The sequence below is a fragment of the Lottia gigantea genome (genome assembly GCF_000327385.1).
Source record: "Lottia gigantea unplaced genomic scaffold LOTGIsca_11, whole genome shotgun sequence".
NCBI lineage: Eukaryota > Metazoa > Mollusca > Gastropoda > Lottiidae > Lottia > Lottia gigantea.
This window is the reverse complement of record NW_008707001.1, coordinates 278,468-300,802: the sequence shown is the minus strand read 5'-3', so window position 1 is coordinate 300,802 and position 22,335 is coordinate 278,468. Positions and strand designations below refer to the sequence as shown.

General features: G+C 32.4%; 2 protein-coding genes across 2 annotated transcripts in view; both read left to right on the top strand.

The window, feature by feature from the left end:
- Window positions 1–252: 252 nt before the first annotated feature.
- Window positions 253–17,527, top strand: LOTGIDRAFT_109925 (hypothetical protein; the record flags this gene model as incomplete). Its single annotated transcript, XM_009046998.1, has 4 exons — window positions 253–641; window positions 15,568–15,703; window positions 16,898–17,027; window positions 17,442–17,527. The coding sequence occupies 4 exons, from the start codon at window positions 253–255 to the stop codon at window positions 17,525–17,527; spliced, it is 741 nt and encodes a 246-aa protein (XP_009045246.1).
- Window positions 16,900–22,335, top strand: part of LOTGIDRAFT_230095 (hypothetical protein) — a gene marked incomplete at its 3' end in the record, with an annotated part of 51,180 nt that continues 45,744 nt past the window's right edge. Inside the window, exons 1-2 of the mRNA XM_009046997.1 lie at window positions 16,900–17,027; window positions 17,442–18,433. Coding sequence (XP_009045245.1) covers window positions 18,424–18,433 — 10 coding nt within the window. The 5' untranslated portion in view covers window positions 16,900–17,027; window positions 17,442–18,423. The remainder of the gene's footprint in view (window positions 17,028–17,441; window positions 18,434–22,335) is intronic.

The following is a 22,335-nucleotide window of genomic DNA, read 5'->3' as shown; positions in this document are numbered from 1 at the left end:
TCTGAAGAATTGATGAAAAAGTTTTTGAGAATTCGAGAGGATGCTTTGAAGAAAGGGGTCAGTGATGATGAGGTTAAACAGGCGTTCGGGGACACGGACCCACATCGTGAGAGAGAGGAAAAAAATATGGGACTTTTGACAAAATCGAAATCATTTTTAAAAAGTAGACCTCTTTATCAGTTACAGATGATTTTTATTGTGATTTTCGCTATTTTAGGATTCCAGTTGGGGGCTAAAGAAGCTCTTCATGACATGGTATATGGTTCTCGTTGTATAATAGATATCAATCCTGTTATCACAGAAATGGTGCGACCCCTCGCTAACTGTGAACCCTGTCGTGGACTCCACTCTGTGCCTGTCGAAAGAAATATCTCCGTCGAAGAATTTATGAAAAAATATGCGTTCACTGGCGTGCCTGTTTTAGTTAAAGACGCTACCACAAATTGGACGGCTATGAACGAGTTCAGTTATCATTTTTTTAAGGATTTATACGATTCCCTGGAAGGATCATTCCAAGTTAACGATGAAGAGTGTCAGTTTTTTCCGTATAAAACAGAATTTGAAAGTTTAGAGGAAGCATTCAGTATGCCTGAAGATCGAGTTAATTTTAAAGAAGGTGAAAAACCATGGTATTTTGGATGGTAAGTTTCATTCATTCATTTATTTCATTTATTCATTCATTTATTTCATTTATTCATTCATTTATTTCATTTATTCATTCATTTATTTATTTCATTTATTCATTCATTTATTTATTCCTTCATTCATTTATTCCTTCATTCATTTGATTATGGTATCATTTTGTATTCATTCATTCATTCATTCATTTGATTATTATTCGATATTCATTCATTCGATATTCATTCATTCATTTATTCATTCATTTATTTATTCATTCATTTATTTCATTTATTCATTCATTCATTTATTCCTTCATTCATTTGATTATGGTATCATTTTGTATTCATTCATTCATTCATTCATTTGATTATTATACGATATTCATTCATTCGATATTCATTCATTCATTTATTTATTCCTTCCTTCATTCATTTTGGATTATGGTATCATTTCATTCATTCATTCATTTTGGTTGATGACCTTAATTCTGTCATTCATGTATTTTATCCAAACATGTTATCATTCATCCATACAATATCAAACCAAGAATGAACAATGTAATAATTAGTAAAACTAATGAAGTAAATGATTAATTAATGGTTAATTATAACTATGATTATCTCCCCTATTGATTTTAGTGATGGGCAACTGTAAGAAAAACCAATCAAAATAATTGTAGATAATAATCGATAAATAACGGAAACATGCCTCATTTAAATGTGGGTTTATAAAAACGTAAAATGTAAACAAATAAAAACAAAGGATTTATCAAATTAATTTTATACTTGTTTTTTTATTTATGACAGTTTTGATGCAGGTAATTACAATGTTAGTCAACATTAAATGTAAATACATATTTTTTCAATCAACAAAAAAGAAATAAAAAACAATAAAACTTGTTTGTGAAATTATTCTCTGATTTTGGATTGGTCAACAAACTGTACATAAGTTTTTATCGTTGTACAACGATTTTTTTTATTAGGGTTCGATGTTAGAAAGGCATGGTTCTATTTGATAACCTAGAAATTATTATTATCATATTGTGATGTAGACTAAAACATCATAATTAACAGTTAGAAATATTAAAACAGAACCTAATAAATGTGTTGTTACTCAGAGTTTCACGCTATGTGATCTTCAGACAACTGATCTAGCTGATAATACAACAGTTGTCTGAAGATTGCATAGCGTTTTATATCTATATCTCTTTACAATTGATGTATTGAGTACTATTTTAACAGTGGTATATCTATATCACTCTACAATTGATGTATTGAGTACTATTTTAACAGTGGTATATCTATATCACTCTACAATTGATGTATTGAGTACTATTTTAACAGTGGTATTTCTATATCACTTTACAATTGATGTATTGAGTACTATTTTAACAGTGGTATTTCTATATCACTTTATAATTGATGTATTGAGTCACTATTTTAACAGTGGTATATCTATATCTCTCTATAATTGATGTATTGGACACTATTTTAACAGTGGTATATCTATATCTCTCTATAATTGATGTATTGGAGTACTATTTTAACAGTGGTATAATGTATTGAGCATTATTTTAACAGTGGTATTTCTATATCACTCTACAATTGATGTATTGAGCACTATTTTAACAGTGGTATTTCTATATCACTCTACAATTGATGTATTGAGTACTATTTTAACAGTAGTATTTCTATATCGCTCTACAATTGATGTATTGATCACTATTTTAACAGTGGTATTTCTATATTGCTCTACAATTGATGTATTGATCACTATTTTAACAGTGGTATTTCTATATCGCTCTACAATTGATGTATTGAGCATTATTTTAACAGTGAATATAATTTATTATAATTAACAGTTATTATGAAGTCACAGAAATTGATACAGAATCTGTTAACAAGATATTAATAATTAGTTTGATATTTATAATTATTGTTATGGTAATTAGACTAATAGTTATATATTTTAATATTGGCCCAGTTGGTTATAGAATATTTATATAAAGCTGTTTTATAACACAAGACAAGTCAATACCACCTGAAAATTCTCATCATATTTTCTTAAAACTAACAAAACATCATTAAGCTAAGCAGCACTTGTTAATGAAAAGTCCTTGCTTCGGACCTAGGCCAGTGCTTTCTGTGTGTTATCTTATATTCTCATTTCACTTAAACACTAATGTTAAGACTTTCTACCAAGTTGGCTTTTAAACCACGTTGAAAGACAGGTTGAGAGACAGATATCTTTATACCATTTAGACTCTCAACAGAATTGGCTGTGATAGAAATAGGCACAAGAACAATATAAGTAAGGTTTTAGAAATAATTCACAGCTTGTGTTAATCTGTCATCCAAGGCAAGTAAATAAATATGGTCCTGACTGACCTCTTGATAACTGTATTATTAATCATTAGTATTGATATTCAACATCAAGAAAATAAAATGAAATGAATGGAGCACCTGATTAGGCCATGCTGTGTGCAATGAGGGAAATTTTGCCAGGACAGCAACATTAGACTACTGTTTTTCAATTTCCGCCTGTCAACGGATGTTTAACGTGCACAGCTTGAAACAAACGAGGCCTCGGTTAATTGTGACATCAGGTAAGCGAGGAAGCGTTTAACTCACTGAGCCACAGCAGCACCATGAGAAATCAGTTGATTCAGCATTCCATAAAATTATTATTGTGGCCTAGATCACAAAGTAGACTTTTATTCTGTCTGATGAAGCTGAATTGGAGATATTTTGTTATACAATTTCTTCAGTTTGATAAAATAATAAGATTGTGTGTTGATTTAATGTTTAGGTATAGAGTGGTAAATAGTGGCAAGTTATTCTCAAATGTTGATTGCTGATAATAGTTGAACTGACTCAGTCCTGGTGAATAATTTATGTCTTTATATCAAAATATTGTTATTGATAATGTTTAGAATCGTTTGTTGATTAGAGGTTAGAGACCTTGGTCTGTTTTTAACAGATGAGTGATTTCGTGTCAGAAACATGCTAACTTCAACCCGAGCAGCCGGTAACCGGCCACACACTAACACAATATATACCCTAGCGGCCGGTAACCGGCCACACACTAACACAATATATACTGAGCAGCCAGTTTACCAGCCACACCCTAACACAATATATACCCTAGCAGCTGGTAACCAGCCACACACTAACACAATATATACCCTAGCGGCCGGTAACCAGCCACACACTAACACAATATATACCCTAGCGGCCGGTGACCAGCCACACACTAACACAATATATACCCTAGCGGCCGGTGACCAGCCACACACTAACACAATATATACCCTAGCGGCCGGTTTACAGGGCGTTACTAAGTGATGTCATACAACATTAACGTCATACACTTTTACTTTTATTACTTGGAGTTCAGGGTATATGTTGTTATATTTTATTACACTCAGTGTTTAAAGGGTTAAAGGTATATGATGTTATATTTCATTACACTCAGGGTTCAAAGGGTTAAAGGTATATGATGTTATATTTCATTACACTCAGGGTTCAAAGAGTTAAAGGTATATGATGTTATATTTCATTACACTCAGTGTTTAAAGGGTTAAAGGTATATGACGTTATATTTCATTACACTCAGGGTTTAAAAGGTTAAAGGTATATGGTGTTATATTTCATTACACTCAGTGTTTAAAGGGTGAAAGGTATATGGTGTTATATTTCATTACACTCAGTGTTTAAAGGGTTAAAGGTATATGATGTTATATTTCATTACACTCAGTGTTTAAAGGGTGAAAGGTATATGATGTTATATTTTATTACACTCAGGGTTCAAAGAGTTAAAGGTATATGATGTTATATTTCATTACACTCAGGGTTTAAAGGGTGAAAGGTATATGATGTTATATTTCATTACACTCAGGGTTCAAAGAGTTAAAGGTATATGATGTTATATTTCATTACACTCAGGGTTCAAAGAGTTAAAGGTATATGATGTTATATTTCATTACACTCAGTGTTTAAAGGGTTAAAGGTATATGATGTTATATTTCATTACACTCAGTGTTTAAAGGGTTAAGACTATGGCCAGTGTTTTAATGAGACTATGTTCTCATCACTAATTAACTCTAAGGTTATTATGAAAGTGAGTAAAAACAGATACATGAAATAGCCAGCCAGTGTATTGAGTTTAATATAACAGTAAATGAATTGTATAAAACTCGATATATCATCTTCCTTTAAAGCTGGAGTTTGGTCTATATTTCTTGGTTTATTTCAGCAAAAACTGTTAACTGGTTAGAATAATTATATATAAAGACAAATATTGGCAGGGAAATTGAATAAATTCTCGTAATCGCTGACAAAGGTCACAAACAAAGAGATCAGCCCACATATTCTCTAGGACCCTGGTTTCCCAACCTGGGGTGTTTTCACCACTGAGGGTGTGGGACTAGTATGTCTTAGGGTGTGGGACTAGGATGTCTGGGGTGTGGGACAAGGATGTCTGGGGTGTGGGACTAGGGTGTCAGGGGTGTGGGACTAGGGTGTCAGGGGTGGAGCCAACTGGTGAAGGAAAAAGAATTTATTTTGAATTAAGAGAGCACCTCACATCATCACATGCTGGAAATGTGGATGAAACAAATTTTTGGGGGTGTGAAAGGTCCAGGTGATTGCTCCAGGGGTATGAAGGCTGAAATAGGTTGGGAACCACTGTCCTAGGACATCCTTGTGCTAAAATCGGTTCTTTAATTAAAATACTGGAAGAAAGAAAACAATAATCTTCTGTAATCATGACTATAGAAATGTCAGTAGGTTGGTGAACTACTAAGCTTCAAGTCATATAATCGTCTAATTCTGGGCCTTGGTGAACTCCTCAAGAAATGTCATGATTGAAAAAATTTTTTTGTATCAGCAGGAATATTTAATTAACCATATATATATTCACTATCAACCCCCCCCTGGAATATTTAGATGACAGTGTCCCTTTAAGATGTTATTGTCAAGTTACCTTTGATCTAGTGAGTTTTATCATCTGGAATATTTAGATGACAGTGTCCCTTTAAGATGTTATTGTCAAGTTACCTTTGATCTAGTGAGCTTTATCATCTGGAATATTTAGATGACAGTGTCCCTTTAAGATGTTATTGTCAAGTTACCTTTGATCTAGTGAGTTTTATCATCTGGAATATTTAGATGACAGTGTCCCTTTAAGATGTTATTGTCAAGTTACCTTTGATCTAGTGAGTTTTATCATCTGGAATATTTAGATGACAGTGTCCCTTTAAAATGTTACTTGTCAAGTTACCTTTGATCTAGTGAGTTTTATCATCTGGAATATTTAGATGACAGTGTCCCTTTAAGATGTTATTGTCAAGTTACCTTTGATCTAGTGAGTTTTATCATCTGGAATATTTAGATGACAGTGTCCCTTTAAGATGTTATTGTCAAGTTACCTTTGATCTAGTGAGTTTTATCATCTGGAATATTTAGATGACTGTATCACTTTAAAATCTAATTGCCCTCAGGTTACCTTGAATAAAGATAAAGAAAGTGAAAAGGAATCAATAAAATTAACTTTATTTTTAACAAAGATGACAATCAACAGAAACTAGCTGAATGAAGTAAAATAATCATTACAGATAACTTGATATTTATTCTTGTTTGAAGAATGTCAAAAGAGGTGGTGCTGACATGGCATCAGATAGTTTATCTTACCCTGGGTTTCAGCCAGTGGCATGGAGGGTCAGGGTGGAAAAGGGGAGGAGGGGGGGGGGGAGGGTTTGGGGCTATGAAAAAAAGCTGGCTTAACTTTATTTTATTTAGTAAGATAATTGTATGTGGCTGGAAAATTTTGTGGCACTTTCTCGGCCCCCGTCACATAATATTTCCTAGAAATTTGTGGACGTCTGATGACGTCTGATGAAGTTGCTCACCCAGGGGTCACCAAGCGGCTGTAGGGGCTGTGTCTGGTGATCTTGATTAAAGGAACAGATGCGCCATTTTGGGGGGTTGATTTGAGTGTTGAATATATGTATATAGTCTTCAGAAGTACTGACATTTTTAGATTTCAAATTCTCTTCTAGAAAGTTAGATTTAAAAACTTGCTGATTTCATCAAATTAAGAAATAGAGTTAAAACTTGTCAATATTCAAGATAAACTATAACTCAAGGGCTTTTAATACACAGAAAGAAATTTTTATAACATTTAAAATCTTGTCAAGGGAATTTGAAGAGTTTTTTTTATGAGAAAATAATATAATATTTTGTTGAAAAAAACTTTAATTTCTGAAGAAGAATCTAGTTGAAATGGTTTAAAGCCTGGAAGAGATTTTATTTTAAAAGTCGTTGAACAATCTGTTACCATGGTTTTATAGAAATAAATCTTTTACAGAAAACACACAGAAATATATTACAAATTCTGTTTTAATAGAGGAATAACTTGGAACTGTCTGCAATATAATATTTGATCTTATTAAAGTTTTGTTAGTTGATTAAAAATTTGGGCATTGAACACGTTTGTCTTCGTTGCCACTGTAGTTTTAATAAATATCACAAGTTATTGATAAATTATATGTCGTCATCTTTATATGAAATACGTAAAATAGAATCCATAATGGTTTCAAAAATTCCTTCTATCGATAGATCGCTATTATTTTCATCAGTTTATGTTGCTTTAGTTTCTTTTTTTTAGTATTTATGTCTTTTTTTTCAGAAAAGTTCAAGGTAATTTCAAATATTTTTTGTATTAAAGTTTCAAAATTATCGTCTTTTAATTGTAAAAACAAGGAAATCAGTTTTACATCCATCGGTCAGTGTTTGAAACAATTTTTATAAAGGCACTGTATCGTATCCAAGACATTTATTGACATTTAACTCCAAGATTCATAAAAATTACAACCAAGTGACTCATCCAGTTGACAAAATCGATGTAACCATTGTAATGAGATTTTTAGCTTTTTATATATACATAGAACAAAAAGTGAAGCGCCACTAATTTTAATTCAGTATATTCTTGGACGTCGCGTATGTCGTAGAGACCCTCCTGTGCAAACTGTAACAGAGTTGGATGCAGCATTGCATCGGGAATGGCAGCAAATTCTTCAACAGGACATTCAAAGAATGATGAAAAACAGATACTTTGCATTTTGAGCTATATAGACAATATAATGTACGATCATCCACTTCCTGTTGTTGATTTTTTCACGAATACATATTGTTTTTTTTAGGTCCCAATATATATATATATCTGTTATCAAGTATGATTGTGAATTGCATTCATTTGCTAAATAATGGTTCAAAATCTGGTGGCATTTAACTTTTTGATCTAGGTATAGAAATGTTTAACCATAACCATGACGTTGCCATGAAAAAAGCTGCGTATCATATCAAAGGACAATAGTTATAATAAAATTGAAAACCTCCTCACAATCCCTTTAATGCAAAACAGCAGTGGTAAAAGATAGGAAGATAAGAATATTGTATAAATATTACAACGTATTAACATTGTAGAAATCTCAGCCGTTAAGTCAATACGATTAAAATAAATCTTTATAATGCTCGGGAGATATACCCCCTACTTACTGATATCATCAATAATTATTGATCTTATCTATGTATTGATTCTATTTATTCAGAGATTTCACAGAAACGTACTCAAAAAAAACCTTAAAAACATTTAGAACCTAAGCCACTTTTTCATCCAATCAGCATTGGCTAAATTTTCTATTAAGTGATTCACTTCATGGTTAAGAATTTCACGATCACATGACGTTTTGATTGACAGGTAGTAAGCTTCGCTCCCTCTGCCCACTTGTTAAACACTGATATTTTACCTGATATGATCTTACTATTACTCACCAAATCTGAAAGATAATGCAATTTCAGACATCATATTCCAAATCTAGACCGAATATTACCCAAAAATAGGCATGCAAAAACCCCAAAATGGAGAGAGAAAAAAGATTCCTAAAAATAGCCTGGACTTACAATCATTTGCATAAAATGTTTTCATGGAGTGAGTCCTCATCTCACAATCTACTACCGGTAGCTAATAGGATAGAGTTATTTAGTATTAGATTCAAGAAGAATTTATTTGTCAAGTTAAGATGGAGGTATAAGATGATGACAAGTTGATGAATATTTAGGTTTTGACAGAAACAGGATGTAGTCTGTCCTCTATTTGACTTCATTATTTCATACATACAATAGATTCACAAATAGAGAGAAAAATACATAATTTATAGCATTTTTTATACTTAAACATTCAAGGGAAAAGCTCAACTAATTTTCAATTTTTGATATAAACTGGCTCCTTTTTTTTAATCATAAATCTGTACCCTATGACCTCTCATCACTGTCTAACACAACACTTTCTTTATATTTCTGAATTATTTGTTTATCTTATAAATCTCTCCAGAAGTAGGTAATTTCTTATCAAATTGACGTATTCCAATACTGAAATCCATAGTCTCTACTTGTGACCTAGGCCAGTGATTCTATAGGAAAGTATCTTTTATGACACCCTAAAACAAGATTGAATTCAATATATATCTATCTAATTTGTAGACACAACCATAGGGTGAAAAATACACAATTTATAATATCTTATATTCTGTGGTTTATTTTAGAGGAAAGTCAACAGAATTCATGAATTGATATCCCCATCTTCACAATGTCAAGTTATTACAAACTTCATCTTCACAATATCAAGCTATTACAAACTTCATCTTTACAATGTCAAGTTATTACCAACTTTATCTTTACAATGTCAAGCTATTACAAACTTCATCTTCACAATATCAAGTTATTACCAACTTTATCTTTACAATGTCAAGCTATTACAAACTTCATCTTTACAATGTCAAGTTATTACAAACTTCATCTTCACAATGTCAAGTTATTACCAACTTCATCTTCACAATGTCAAGCTATTACAAACTACAACTTCACAATGTCAAGCTATTACCAACTTTATCTTTACAATGTCAAGCTATTACCAACTTTATCTTTACAATGTCAAGTTATTACAAACTTCATCTTCACAATGTCAAGTTATTACAAACTTCATCTTCACAATGTCAAGCTATTACAAACTACAACTTCACAATGTCAAGCTATTACCAACTTTATCTTTACAATGTCAAGCTATTACCAACTTTATCTTTACAATGTCAAGTTATTACAAACTTCATCTTCACAATGTCAAGCTATTACAAACTTCATTTTCACAATGTCAAGTTATTACAAACTTCATCTTCACAATGTCAAGCTATTACAAACTTCATCTTATAACTTTACTCATCTTTACAATGTCAAGCTATTACAAACTTCATCTTTACAATGTCAAGCTATTACAAACTTCATCTTCACAATGTCAAGCTATTACAAACTTCATCTTCACAATGTCAAGCTATTACAAACTTCATCTTCACAATGTCAAGCTATTACAAACTTCATCTTCACAATGTCAAGCTATTACTAACTTCATCTTTACAATGTCAAGCTATTACAAACTTCATCTTCACAATGTCAAGCTATTACTAACTTCATCTTCACAATGTCAAGCTATTACAAACTTCATCTTTACAATGTCAAGTTATTACAAACTTCATCTTCATTCAACTATTACTCATCTTTACAATGTCAAGCTATTACAAACTTCATCTTTACAATGTCAAGCTATTACAAACTTCATCTTCACAATGTCAAGCTATTACAAACTACGTACTTATACATTTATTATAATGTTTTACTCTCTTTATAATTGTAGTGTCTCGTAAGTCTTCTCAGGTTGGAAACCATTATTTTTATGTTGTATTTATTTTGTATTTGTGAATTGTTCATAATTTTCTCGTAAATAAATAAATGAAATAATGACTGCAATAGCCACGGAATGTTGTGATTTGATTGGATTATATGCTAGGGAATACTGTTAGTCCAGAGCCATTCAGATTCTGAGTTGATATCCCCAGCTCTACACAGAACGAAAGACATAGCAAATGTAGTTTGTTCATGAACAGGGTTTTGCCACACAAGGCCTATCAAACTAATAGGGGTGTTCTCAGTGATGTTTTTATAAATCATAAAATGAATGGGCCTTAGAATTATCGAGAGAGGTTCAAAGACAATTCATTCCCTATGTAAAATGAAATATGAAAGTGGGGCCAAACCCAGCCTCTATAGAAATGTTACAGCTTGAACAGATTTTGAAAATTTCAGCGATAAATAAAAAATTTATTGACTGAAATACAACATAATTAATTTAGTCATTTCTATATGTAAGGGATGAAATCATCTAAATATTTACTTTACCAGCTAATAGAGCTCAATATCAGCTATCTGTATAGTCATCTAAATATTTACTTTACCAGCTGATAGAGCTCAATTTCAGCTTTCTGTATAGTCATCTAAATATTTACTTTACCAGCTAATAGAGCTCAATGTCAGCTATCTGTATAGTCATCTAAATATTTACTTTACCAACTGATAGAACTCAATTTCAGCTACCTGTATAGTCGTCTAAATATTTACTTTACCAGCTGATAGAGCTCAATTTCAGCTTTCTGTATAGTCATCTAAATATTTACTTTACCAGCTAATAGAGCTCAATTTCAGCTATCTTTATAGTCATCTAAATATTTACTTTACCAGCTGATATAGCTCAATTTCAGCTATCTGTATAGTCATCTGAATATTTACTTTACCAGCTGATAGAGCTCAATTTCAGCTATCTGTATAGTCATCTAAATATTTACTCTACCAGCTGATAGAGCTCAGTTTCAGCTATCTGTATAGTCATCTAAATATTTACTTTACCAGCTGATATAGCTCAATTTCAGCTGTCTGTATAGTCATCTAAATATTTACTTTACCAGCTGATAGAGCTCAATGTCAGCTATCTGTATAGTCATCTAAATATTTACTGTACCAGCTGATATAGCTCAATTTCAGCTGTCTGTATAGTCATCTAAATATTTACTTTACCAGCTGATAGAGCTCAATTTCAGCTATCTGTATAGTCATCTAAATATTTACTTTACCAGCTGATAGAGCTCAATATTTAAAGTGCTGATTACCTTAGTAAAGTTTAGTTTGTTTTTGTGAACAAAAGGTGTATTTCTAATGTTTCTCAAAATACACTTTTAGTTGCCTCATAAATCCTAGCGCAGGAGAGGGTGGGAATTTGATTGGCTGGCGGTGTCATCAAACTGACGATTGTTCAAGAAGGCCGTCTTTAGACCCTAACTGAAGTGGCTATATTAAAGATAAAAGCTAATGAAAAAAGGAGCGAAAGTTTGATTTAATTTTGTATTAAACTGTTTTAATGTATATCAAATTTAGACAACTATGTGACTTTATAGTTTTTTACAAGTTTCACCAATGAATGGTGTTGAATTTTTAAGCTGTGCGTGGTATTGTAATCTATTATTGAAATTCTGTGACCTCTGATTTTCTCTGATTATTAAGAGGGTATTGTTATGTATTGAACCAGCTGGTTCAGCTACAAGTTATTCACGTACAGAATAGATTTATATTTTGAAAAACAAATTTCATGGTCAAATCACCACGAGGATTGTGTATGATGACTTACGTTAACCCTTTTATTGAATAGTAACTTGTTACCTTCCAACGACCCTAATCACTAAGTTAACCCTGTGTCAGTGCCTTTTATATAATAATAACTTGTTACCTTCCAACCACCCTAATCACTAAGTTAACCCTGTGTCAGTACCTTTTATATAATAGTAACTTGTTACCTTCCAACCACCCTAATCACTAAGTTAACCCTGTGTCAGTGCCTTTTGCTAAACAGTAACTTGTTACCTTCCAACCACCCTAATCACTAAGTTAACCCTGTGTCAGTGCCTTTTATTGAATAGTAACTTGTTACCTTCCAACCACCCTAATCACTAAGTTAACCCTGTGTCAGTGCCTTTTATTGAACAGTAACTTGTTACCTTCCAACCACCCTAATCACTAAGTTAACCCTGTGTCAGTGCCTTTTGCTAATTAGTAACTTGTTACCTTCCAACCACCCTAATCACTAAGTTAACCCTGTGTCAGTGCCTTTTGCTAAACAGTAACTTGTTACCTTCCAATCACTATAATTACCAGGTTGATGCTAGTGAACTACCTCAAAGAAAGTTTCCATTTTTTGACCACAAATTTAATTTAATTCACATTGTTTGTATATAAAAGTTTTTAAAGTATTCTTGAAACTCTAGTTTATGGAATAAATTGTATTTGAAATAATATTTTTTAAAAGAAAGTTTCAAGATGATTATCCAATCACGATTAGTCACCTTGCTTTATACACAAATATCTGGACATGAAATGAAAAGAATTGAGTTTTACGTCCTATTTTCTTCACTTAAGCTAATGAAGACGGGCAATTCCATGTTCAATTTCCAACTGTCAAGGTATCTTAAACGTGAACCATAGGACTGTAAACTGTTCTATGCGTGAACAGCCTTTAGCACATAGGGCCTTGGTTTATTGTCCCATCCGAACCACTAGAAACTTTTTCCATGTCATCCCCTTCTACCTGCGTTACCGACAGTGGGAAACTGGGTTGAAAATCAAAAGGTATTATCTTGACCTATACCAGGAAAAGTTTCTGATTTCTGTTATTGATCTTAAAGTATATTAGATATAAAAGAGGTATGTAATAAGTAGAATATAACCTGGTATGTTTTAAATAGGGTATTGTTTAGTAACAGATTTGTAGACCTTATGTTACCATTTCATGACTAATCTATATATAATTTAGCTAGAAATACAGGAAATTAGTTTGTTTCTTATAAAAAGAAAATTTCAATACATGAGTCTAGCTATTTTTATTTTTATTACATGAAATGGGGGGGATATATTAATGTCACCTGTCCCTACACAATTGCTCTTAAACACATAAGACACAATTCTTGATGGATTTTGACGAAAATTGGCCTCAGTAATCACCCAAACTTTGCGTTTGTAATCACCCAAGGATGAACCCTATTGAAAATCAGAAATATTGAAAAATATTTAGTATGAATTATTGCCCATGTTCTTGAAAACGCGTTCAATTTTTAGCTCATAAACACACCAGAAGGCAAGATAGAAATTTTTATTGACTCATTTTATTCCTGACTGAAAATATTGATCATTTATAATAAATCAAAAATTCCATTAAATGTTATAGATTTCATAAAGAATAATTTGAACAGCTGTGTATGAAACTTTTATAAAAATTTTATTAAACACCATGAATATAGTCAATTTGAAGCTGTTTTATTTCATATTTAGAGATTTTTTATTAATTTACTTTATAAATAAATCTGGTTTGTGAAGTTTTATCGCTAGGCATCTGTTAGCTTTAGAAAATAAAACATAATTAGGTATGTGTCAATTTCCATAAATAGTCACCATAATGATCATGGTTGAAGGTGCCTTCACACTATAGTGATCACTAGTTGCTAATGGTTGCAAGTAAGAATAGTGGTCATTAGTTTCAAACGCAACTCTCATGTATAGCAGTGTAACAGTGTAGCAATCGTACGCAACTGGTAATCGCTATGTAGACAGAAACATCTGCCTCTATACAAGCCTTTGAAAGCTATATTTAAAGTTGTTGATAGGTGTATAGACAGAAAAACTAGTTTCATGGATTTTTTTTTTTTTTTTTTTGAGAGGGTTTTAAGCTTATTTATTTAAATTGGATTCACCAAACTCAGACATATTTGGAAAGATCAATAATTTCATTCAAAGTATCATTTTCACCCTACCCCTTTAATGTCACGTCTGCAGTTCCATCAAAGTTTTTTTTTTTATCTAAACTGATCTCATGTCAGCCATTTTAAAACTGTGTGCACAGCCAAAAGTTCAAGGGTCAGAAAGTCACGTGATACGAACAAAACAAAAGTTACTGTGATACTCAACACTATTTTACAATCTTCGTAATGGTAATTTAATATTATGTTAAAAAAACCTTCTCGGTGGTGTGGAATATCACCATATAATAGAGCCTAGTTTTTCTGACTACTGTAGTCAATAACTGTTAAAATATCTATCAGAGGCTGGAATAGAGGCAGATGTTTCGATCTCATCGCTATGGTATGAGGGCACCTTTAGCATAAACATCTGCCTGAATGAACCTGAAAAATATTATTACACGTATTATCAAGAATAGAATGTTTGAAATTATACTGAATTAAATTAAAATATTTCTATCATGTATTCTCAATATTTACATTAACTATTATTTTTTACATTGGACTGATGCAAATTCGTGTGACGTTTATATCACCATAAATTCCATTGCCTCATCACCAAAACATTAGGCGTAGTAATTTTAACCAATGACGTTGTTATTCATTGACATCATTGTATCAAATAGACGTTCTCCAATGTAAACAATCATGTCGGTAGTCCCAAACGTTGAAGCGTAAAGAAATAGGCCCCACTTAAATTCATACTAAAGTCTTTGTATCAAAATTAGAATGTCTTGAAAATGTAAATATAAATAATAAACTGTTACCCTATGGCGGTTATGGTCGTATATCAGGACAAAGGTTGCCTGGAAAATTGATCATAAAAAAACTAACGCTAAATATATTTATTTTATTTCAGCCTTAATTGAAATCTATTTTTCATTCCAATCAAATACATTAAGGGAGCTCTTAGCTTCGTTTCATTTTTGTAGTTGACATTTTTAACAGGGTTATTGAGTTGCCAAATATTATTTGCTGTGTGGACTCTCTGAAATAGATACAGAGTCGACAAACCTAGAAAATACAATTAAAGAAATTAATTTTTAAAAAAAGTGTTTTTCAAGTTACTTAGTTTAATAGATTGATTGAAGTATTTTAGAGGGATTCTGTCTACAGTTTTAACATCAGACAAGTCTATTGATAAATACACCTTATTAATATATTTTAGTGGCAATTTTTAGGTTCATTCCAAGAGATAGTATGAAATATATTTTTAATTTTAGGAGTAATTGTCACGAAGGGGCGGCTAAAATTCTCCGTAGCCATTACCAGCGACCATATTTTATTCCAAATGATTCTGAATCCAGCACTATTGATTGGATGTTTATGGGTGGAACTGGTCTGGGCGCTTTCATGCATGTAAGTTTCTTTTAAATATCATCACAAAGACTGGTAGTAGGGGTGACTCTCGAAAGCACGTGCACAGACATTAGAATTTTTCTTAGCTTGAAGAGGATTTGAACCCACAGCCCCTAATTGAATAGCAGATTGTCAACTATTTGACACCCCTTAACTTTCTATTGAACTCTTCCACTCATGCATTCTTTCTATCAATATGCAACTATATGTATGATTGGAAGAGTTTATTTGTAAAATTAGGGGTGTTTTATATAGCCTGTCACAATATTGTATGACTTCTTTGATGTTTAAATCTTTAAAACTCCAGTGGGTTAGTCGTTTTTTTTGCATTTTTTGAGACAAAGAGTTACACAGGGCTGTTGATTTGACTCTATTTTACATACATGTCTGAAATGGCAGCTCAAATGTTCAGGAATCACAAGCTTCAGTAATCTACAGTAGAATATTCTCAATCACTCTTAACTCCTTTTCAGTGAGTTTTCTATACTCAGTTTTTATCAAAATCAAATAAGATTTAAATTTAATTGAAATGTGACCAGGTTTTGAGGCAAAAGTAAATATTGATTTTAAGAAGAATTCAATATATAAATGTGTGATTAAAGGGAAGTAACTCCGTGATTATTTTACAGAATAGGAAATCAGTATTTAACAATAACATGATCATTAAGAGAGAAGTCTTACTCCCTATAAAGGTTGAATAATTTCCCTATTTGCACACTGTTTAGATTAGCCCAATGGATCTTATTCATGCATCGGCCATATTGAATCCAGAACGAGGCATATAACGCAAACTTTGGAAAGGTAACGTTATCGCCATCTTGACGTCTTGAAAGCCTCCTTCTCTAATCCCACTAACTCGAAACTAATCATATTTGACATCATTAAATTTGGAATTGAATAAGCTATTTAATGTTAGTAAATGAAAAGAGGAATTTTACCTTCACATATTTCCCAGAAAGGGCCGTTTTAATCCCATTTTCTTGCTGTTGAACAAGTTTTTAATGATGTCAAATTGGCTAATTATTCATATGATGTCACTATCTTATCAATGGATGATGTAATTCGCTTTCAGTGTCTCTAAAAAAAACAAGGCGTGAATAAGGTCTATATGGGGCAGAAGAGTTGGAAGTTTTCATTGAAATATTTAAAGACTGTGGTTGATTTTTAATTGTCATGACCATGTTGTTATTTCAGTTAGATTACGTTGAGCGGCCATCTTGGCAGGCACAGATTTCAGGTAAAAAAACATGGACGTTAGAACCAGCTCCTGAATGTGAGGGAATCTGCCACGCTTTGAGTGCTACTGTAGAAAAAGGAGATATCTGTAAGTTTAAGTAATAACTTGCCAAGTATAAATCACAAAATTGAAATATGGCGTTATCTTGTGAGACCAGTTGTAGGATGTTGGCATTGTCATGACAACTATACAGTTTGATTTGTTTTACAGATTGTTGTAATAAGTTTTAAATTTGGCTCATCACAGAAAAAATTCGATGACAAAAGAGCTCATTTGGATTGACTAATTGTAATGCCTTAGAACCACAGACGTCTGATTGAAAATTGGAATGGTGCAAATTGATGCTTTCAGTGTCCCCGATACATGTAAAAAATTTACAAAACTCTTTACAATCTCTTTAAATTATTTGGAAATAATGAATCTAAATTCCGTACCATCTTGACTTTATTTAATTTCCCTCATTGTACACTGAATAATGTTATTTTATATTTTATTTTCCAGTTGTGATAGATACTAATATTTGGTATCATTCAACGTTTATTCACCCTGGAGAAGTGAGTTTAACGATTGGTTCCGAATACGATTAAATACGTCAACATGATTCGTTATAAAATAAGTGAAATATTCAAATGGAATTAATCAACCATATCTTCTTTAAAGTGCTTTTTATACAGTTGTCTTCAAAACCAATAGAATAACTTGATCAATTTTAGGACTTCGTTAGTTTTCTCTGAATACGATTAAATATAACGATGCTTGAATATATCAACACGATGCGATAAAATTTTGGAATGAAAATATTCAACAAGATCTTCTTAAAAGTGCTTTTCATACAGTAGTCTTCTTAACCAATACAAAAAGTTGGCCATCAGAATACATAATGTGGTACTGTTCAGTTTTAAGTTCAAATACCAAAATAGTCCTTTTTATGTAATCCAAATTATTAAAATACGTGTAAAATAAACAGAGGAGGTGATGGTGTTATAACATAATACATTGCTTGACTTTGCTGAAATTTAGATATTTTTTTGAGAAACTGGAGCCTAATAGTGAACTGTGGGCAATGGTGTAACAACAACTGGTTTCGTTTCGTACATTATGTGCCTGAGGACGAAGGGAGAAAACACATCTTAAACTTGTATCAAATTTTAACCAGTGATTGGTTGTTCTATAAAGCTGTGTCTATATATCATACTTACAATTGCTTGTGACTTGCAATTAAAGATTTCAATGGTGAAATGTGGACAATGGTGTAACATCATGGTTGTGGGATTTTCAACGTTCATTTTCAGTATATGATTTTAAAAGTGTCTTCATCATTCCAAAGAGTGTTGTTTTGTGATGGATGTCAGTGAGGCAGTGTCAAAAAAACTTTTACACTTCCTGGAATTTTCCAAAGAGGATTTCAATATTAGGTGTTATTTTAAGTCTGGCGCACGTGAGTCAATAGCTCAGCCAGTTGCCACGAGTAACTGAAATCTCAATGTGTGCAGGTAAATTTTGCTGCGTCGTTTTTCTCGCGAGACAGTGCGTCCGAAATCTCTCATGTTTGATAATTTTGGCACGAATGATGTTTGACTCGATGTGTGTGCTTGACTTGAGATGATAGCTCAGCCAGCATTTTCTCAACAGCCAATAGAATGTGTTTAAGCTGTCATGTGATATAATGCTGTTGTTGTTCAAAATGGCGTCAAGGAAGTGCTGGCAGTCACGAGTCACGTGACCTGCTCTGTTGACCCTAGCTGAGCCAAAGTTCTGCGGTGAAACAATATGGCTGATCCAACCGACACGAGAGACAAATGGCTGAACTGTTGACTAACGTGTCTCTCTGATGCCCAGTACATTTAAACTATAATCTTAGATCAGACCAATTTGTTTCTAATCCCCCATCTGAATTTTCTAGAAATGAAAACAAACAAAAACGAAATCAGCTTCACTGAAGAAAAACATAATTTTCATTCCTGATGAAAATAAAAAAATATGATTTTTGATCAAATCAACACAGACTTTCATTACCTTTTTATTCCCTTCCAGTCCATCAAAAATTTGGTTTTGTTTTTCCCCTCTTGCCTTCACAGATATTTTGAAGAAGAATCCATTAAAAAAGAAAATAAATTGCTCTGTGCTAAAAGAGAATGTTTATTTAACTATTATTTGTTAAGAATTATAAGTAAAATGTTAGAGAGAAATGTATTTTAATTATATTTCCAAGCTTCTAGCATTGTTTATAAAAAGTGCCTACTAAATATTTTACTATTATATGACTGTTAAAATATAATTTTTCTTCAAAAACAAAACACAAATAATTAGCTATGAGCTTAATGTAAATAATAAAAACAAATGTCTTTCAAAAAGATGAATTCATTCTAGATAACTTGATCAAAAAGTTTCCTGTTGTCGACTCTGCTTGCCATTCAGATCATGGATGATGAGTGAAGTAGCCCATAGAAATAACATGAAATGAAACTTGTGAAAGATCTGAGGTTGAAGTCTATATTGACTGTGTGTTGTTTTGTTAAGATTTGAAGGTTATTTACAAGCTGAGAGTATATATAACAGAAAACACAATGGAATATATTATGGTATAACACATTTCTTTAATAACATAACACATAACATTTCAACACATAATGATAACATGTTCTTAAATTAGTGTGTTATACCATAATAATATATCCCCTTGTGTTATTTTGTGTTTTTTTGTGTTATTTTATTATTGATTGTTTATGATAAAGAAGATGTAAAATAATCCTACAAATAGCATAATTTTATAATAGTTTCTAGGCTTAATGAGATCTTGATCTAGTCTGATTGTTCAACTTGAGAAACAGCCCTATCGCCAGGAATGAATTGGTGCTGGGGCTCAGATTTTATACTCGACAAAACGCGACAACTCTGATCCTATCTAGTTCTATAAACAAGCTATATAGATATGATATTGTGACTGTTTAGGGCAAGACATTTAATGTCATTTTATTTGAGAGTTGTTGTTTCAGGGATTCTCTTTAAAAAGAAGGTTTTAGGGCCCATGCTAGTTGGTATACTTTTGTCCCTTTTTGTTCCCTTAGTATTTCAAATTGACTGAAGCCAATTTTTCTCAAAAACTTGTAATAATATCAGTGTTGATTGGATGGTTCAATTTGATATTATCTTATCCTACTCTATCTCTAATAATAGAACTAAATTCACTCAATAAGCCTAGAAAATTATTAAAATATTTTAATTTGTTTTTATTTATCACAGTTATTTTTGTTTTTTTTTGGTTGAAGTTTATTATTTTATCATTAAATATTTTCTTTTGAAAATAAAGATTTGAAGTTTTAAAAAGATTTATTCAATTTACCAGGATATTATGGGTGTCTGGAAGGAAGGGGGGAGGGAAGGGGTCCCCACACCTTGCACCCAAGCTAACTAATTAAAACCCAAATCACAGACATTGAGGTGCAGGCAATCAAAATTATCTTGGAACAGGTCTCTCTGGAAAAACTCTTAAAAATCCTAAACATTCTGCTCATTTACTGGGAAAGTTGAAATTCTACATGATAGACATTGTCATTTTACCTCACCCCCCTATAACTTCATATTTAATAATCTCAGATATATTTTCTAAGAAACATCAGGTGAGGGGTGCCGAGTGCTTGAATTGAAAGTGTGTGTGTTAGGGACTAAAGCTGGCCTAGCCACTTTTCTGTGGGTGCCATGTCCCCTAGCCCTGACTCACCTAGAGAAATGCCGCTGGAGCTGATGCATTATAGCAGACCCACTGGCGGAGCCATGCTGGGAGGCAATAATAATCACAATGGGAGAACCTTATACGTTCCAAATCAAATCAATGAAATAAATTCAAATACTCAGATGTAGCCATCGGCCCCGTAGCTACAAGGGGGTCGGAGGGGGACAACAGAAAATGGTTTCCTAATACTGCAACATACACTATTGTCTCTCGAAACAATCAAGTCTACTGGACTGCACTACATGATAGTTAATGGGATTAAATTATAGATAATTACTAGAACGGAAAATTGTAGTTATCTAAATGTAATTGTCTCGGACATGTTGAAGAGCTCGTTAATATATTTGAAAACTTCCATAATACATGAAATAATAACTTGACATTAAGAAGATATTGGTATTATGTTAGATTGATTAGACCTATATTGGACTAAGACACCATTGTTATGTATATTTATCTTGTGTTAAACTATTTATTATGTTTATTCTAAGAGTAAAGATAGACAACAACCAATATTTACTTTATAAACAGATCCGTTTTCTATTGTCAACTTTCTTATTTAATTTTATATTCCATGGATCCTTGTTCTCAACGGATATTCTATTTCTTTACTAGGACGAATAAGAAGGAACCACCATATACAACAGTACACACTATATACGAAAGGGGGCCTCTAAACCACGCTCGCAAAGAGGAGAGGGAGGGGGGAGGGGGAGGGGGGGGGGGGGGGAGTGTACATCAAATACATCAGAGTACTATCTATTACCCGAGAAACCTCTTAAATCTATTTTCCAATAGTGGTTTTATAATCAGTTATAGTTGATGAAAGTTGATGAAATATCAAGATATATCTATATTTAAGATACAAGAGGTATACCACAATGTCTACAGTGACGTAAAGTTTTATGATAGCAAGTTGGTATTTTCTTCTTAATTCTGATATTGGAATAATCTGGAATTTGGTGTAAGAACCTTTCCTATATTTCAGGGAATACTTGATATTAAAACTCAGAATAAACCAACACATGGGCCACAACTCTGTTGAAAAGAGAACAAACAGGGGAAAGTGCACGTCCTTGAAGAATTCCTTATTTTCAGTCGTAAAAAATGAAAGAAAAAATCCTATTTAAAAATATTAAGAGCAAACCCCAATCGTGGTAGTGGAATAGCTCAGTCGGTAGTGAGTTGGATTGTCGTCTGCTAGGCAAGTAGCAATTCTGATGCCTGTGCCAGTGCATGTCGACCCGGTGTCGGCTATCACCCCCTAATCCCAATCCAATGATAATGATTTTAGACTTCAATCCAGACATGACTGGTAAATTCACCTCGGTCGCAATCTGTGACCCAGTTTTAATGTGTATTTTGAAGTGTTTGTTTTCTGTGTATTTTGAAGTGTTTGTTTGTTTTCAGTGTGTTTGTTTATTTTCATCTGATCTTTCAATATTTACAGTAAACCTTCTTCAAGAAAGATCCGTTTCCTCAAGTTGGTCTCCTTTCTATAAATCATTAGCTAAGTTAACTGAGTAGGAGAGGGCTAACAGGATTTTTATCAAATATAAGAAATTAGAAATTGGTCGGTGATGGGGGACAACGTCAGGTCAGCCTCAATTCTTAGAGGTCAAATATTTATACACTGATTAGCCTAAAGAGATCGGGGGTTTC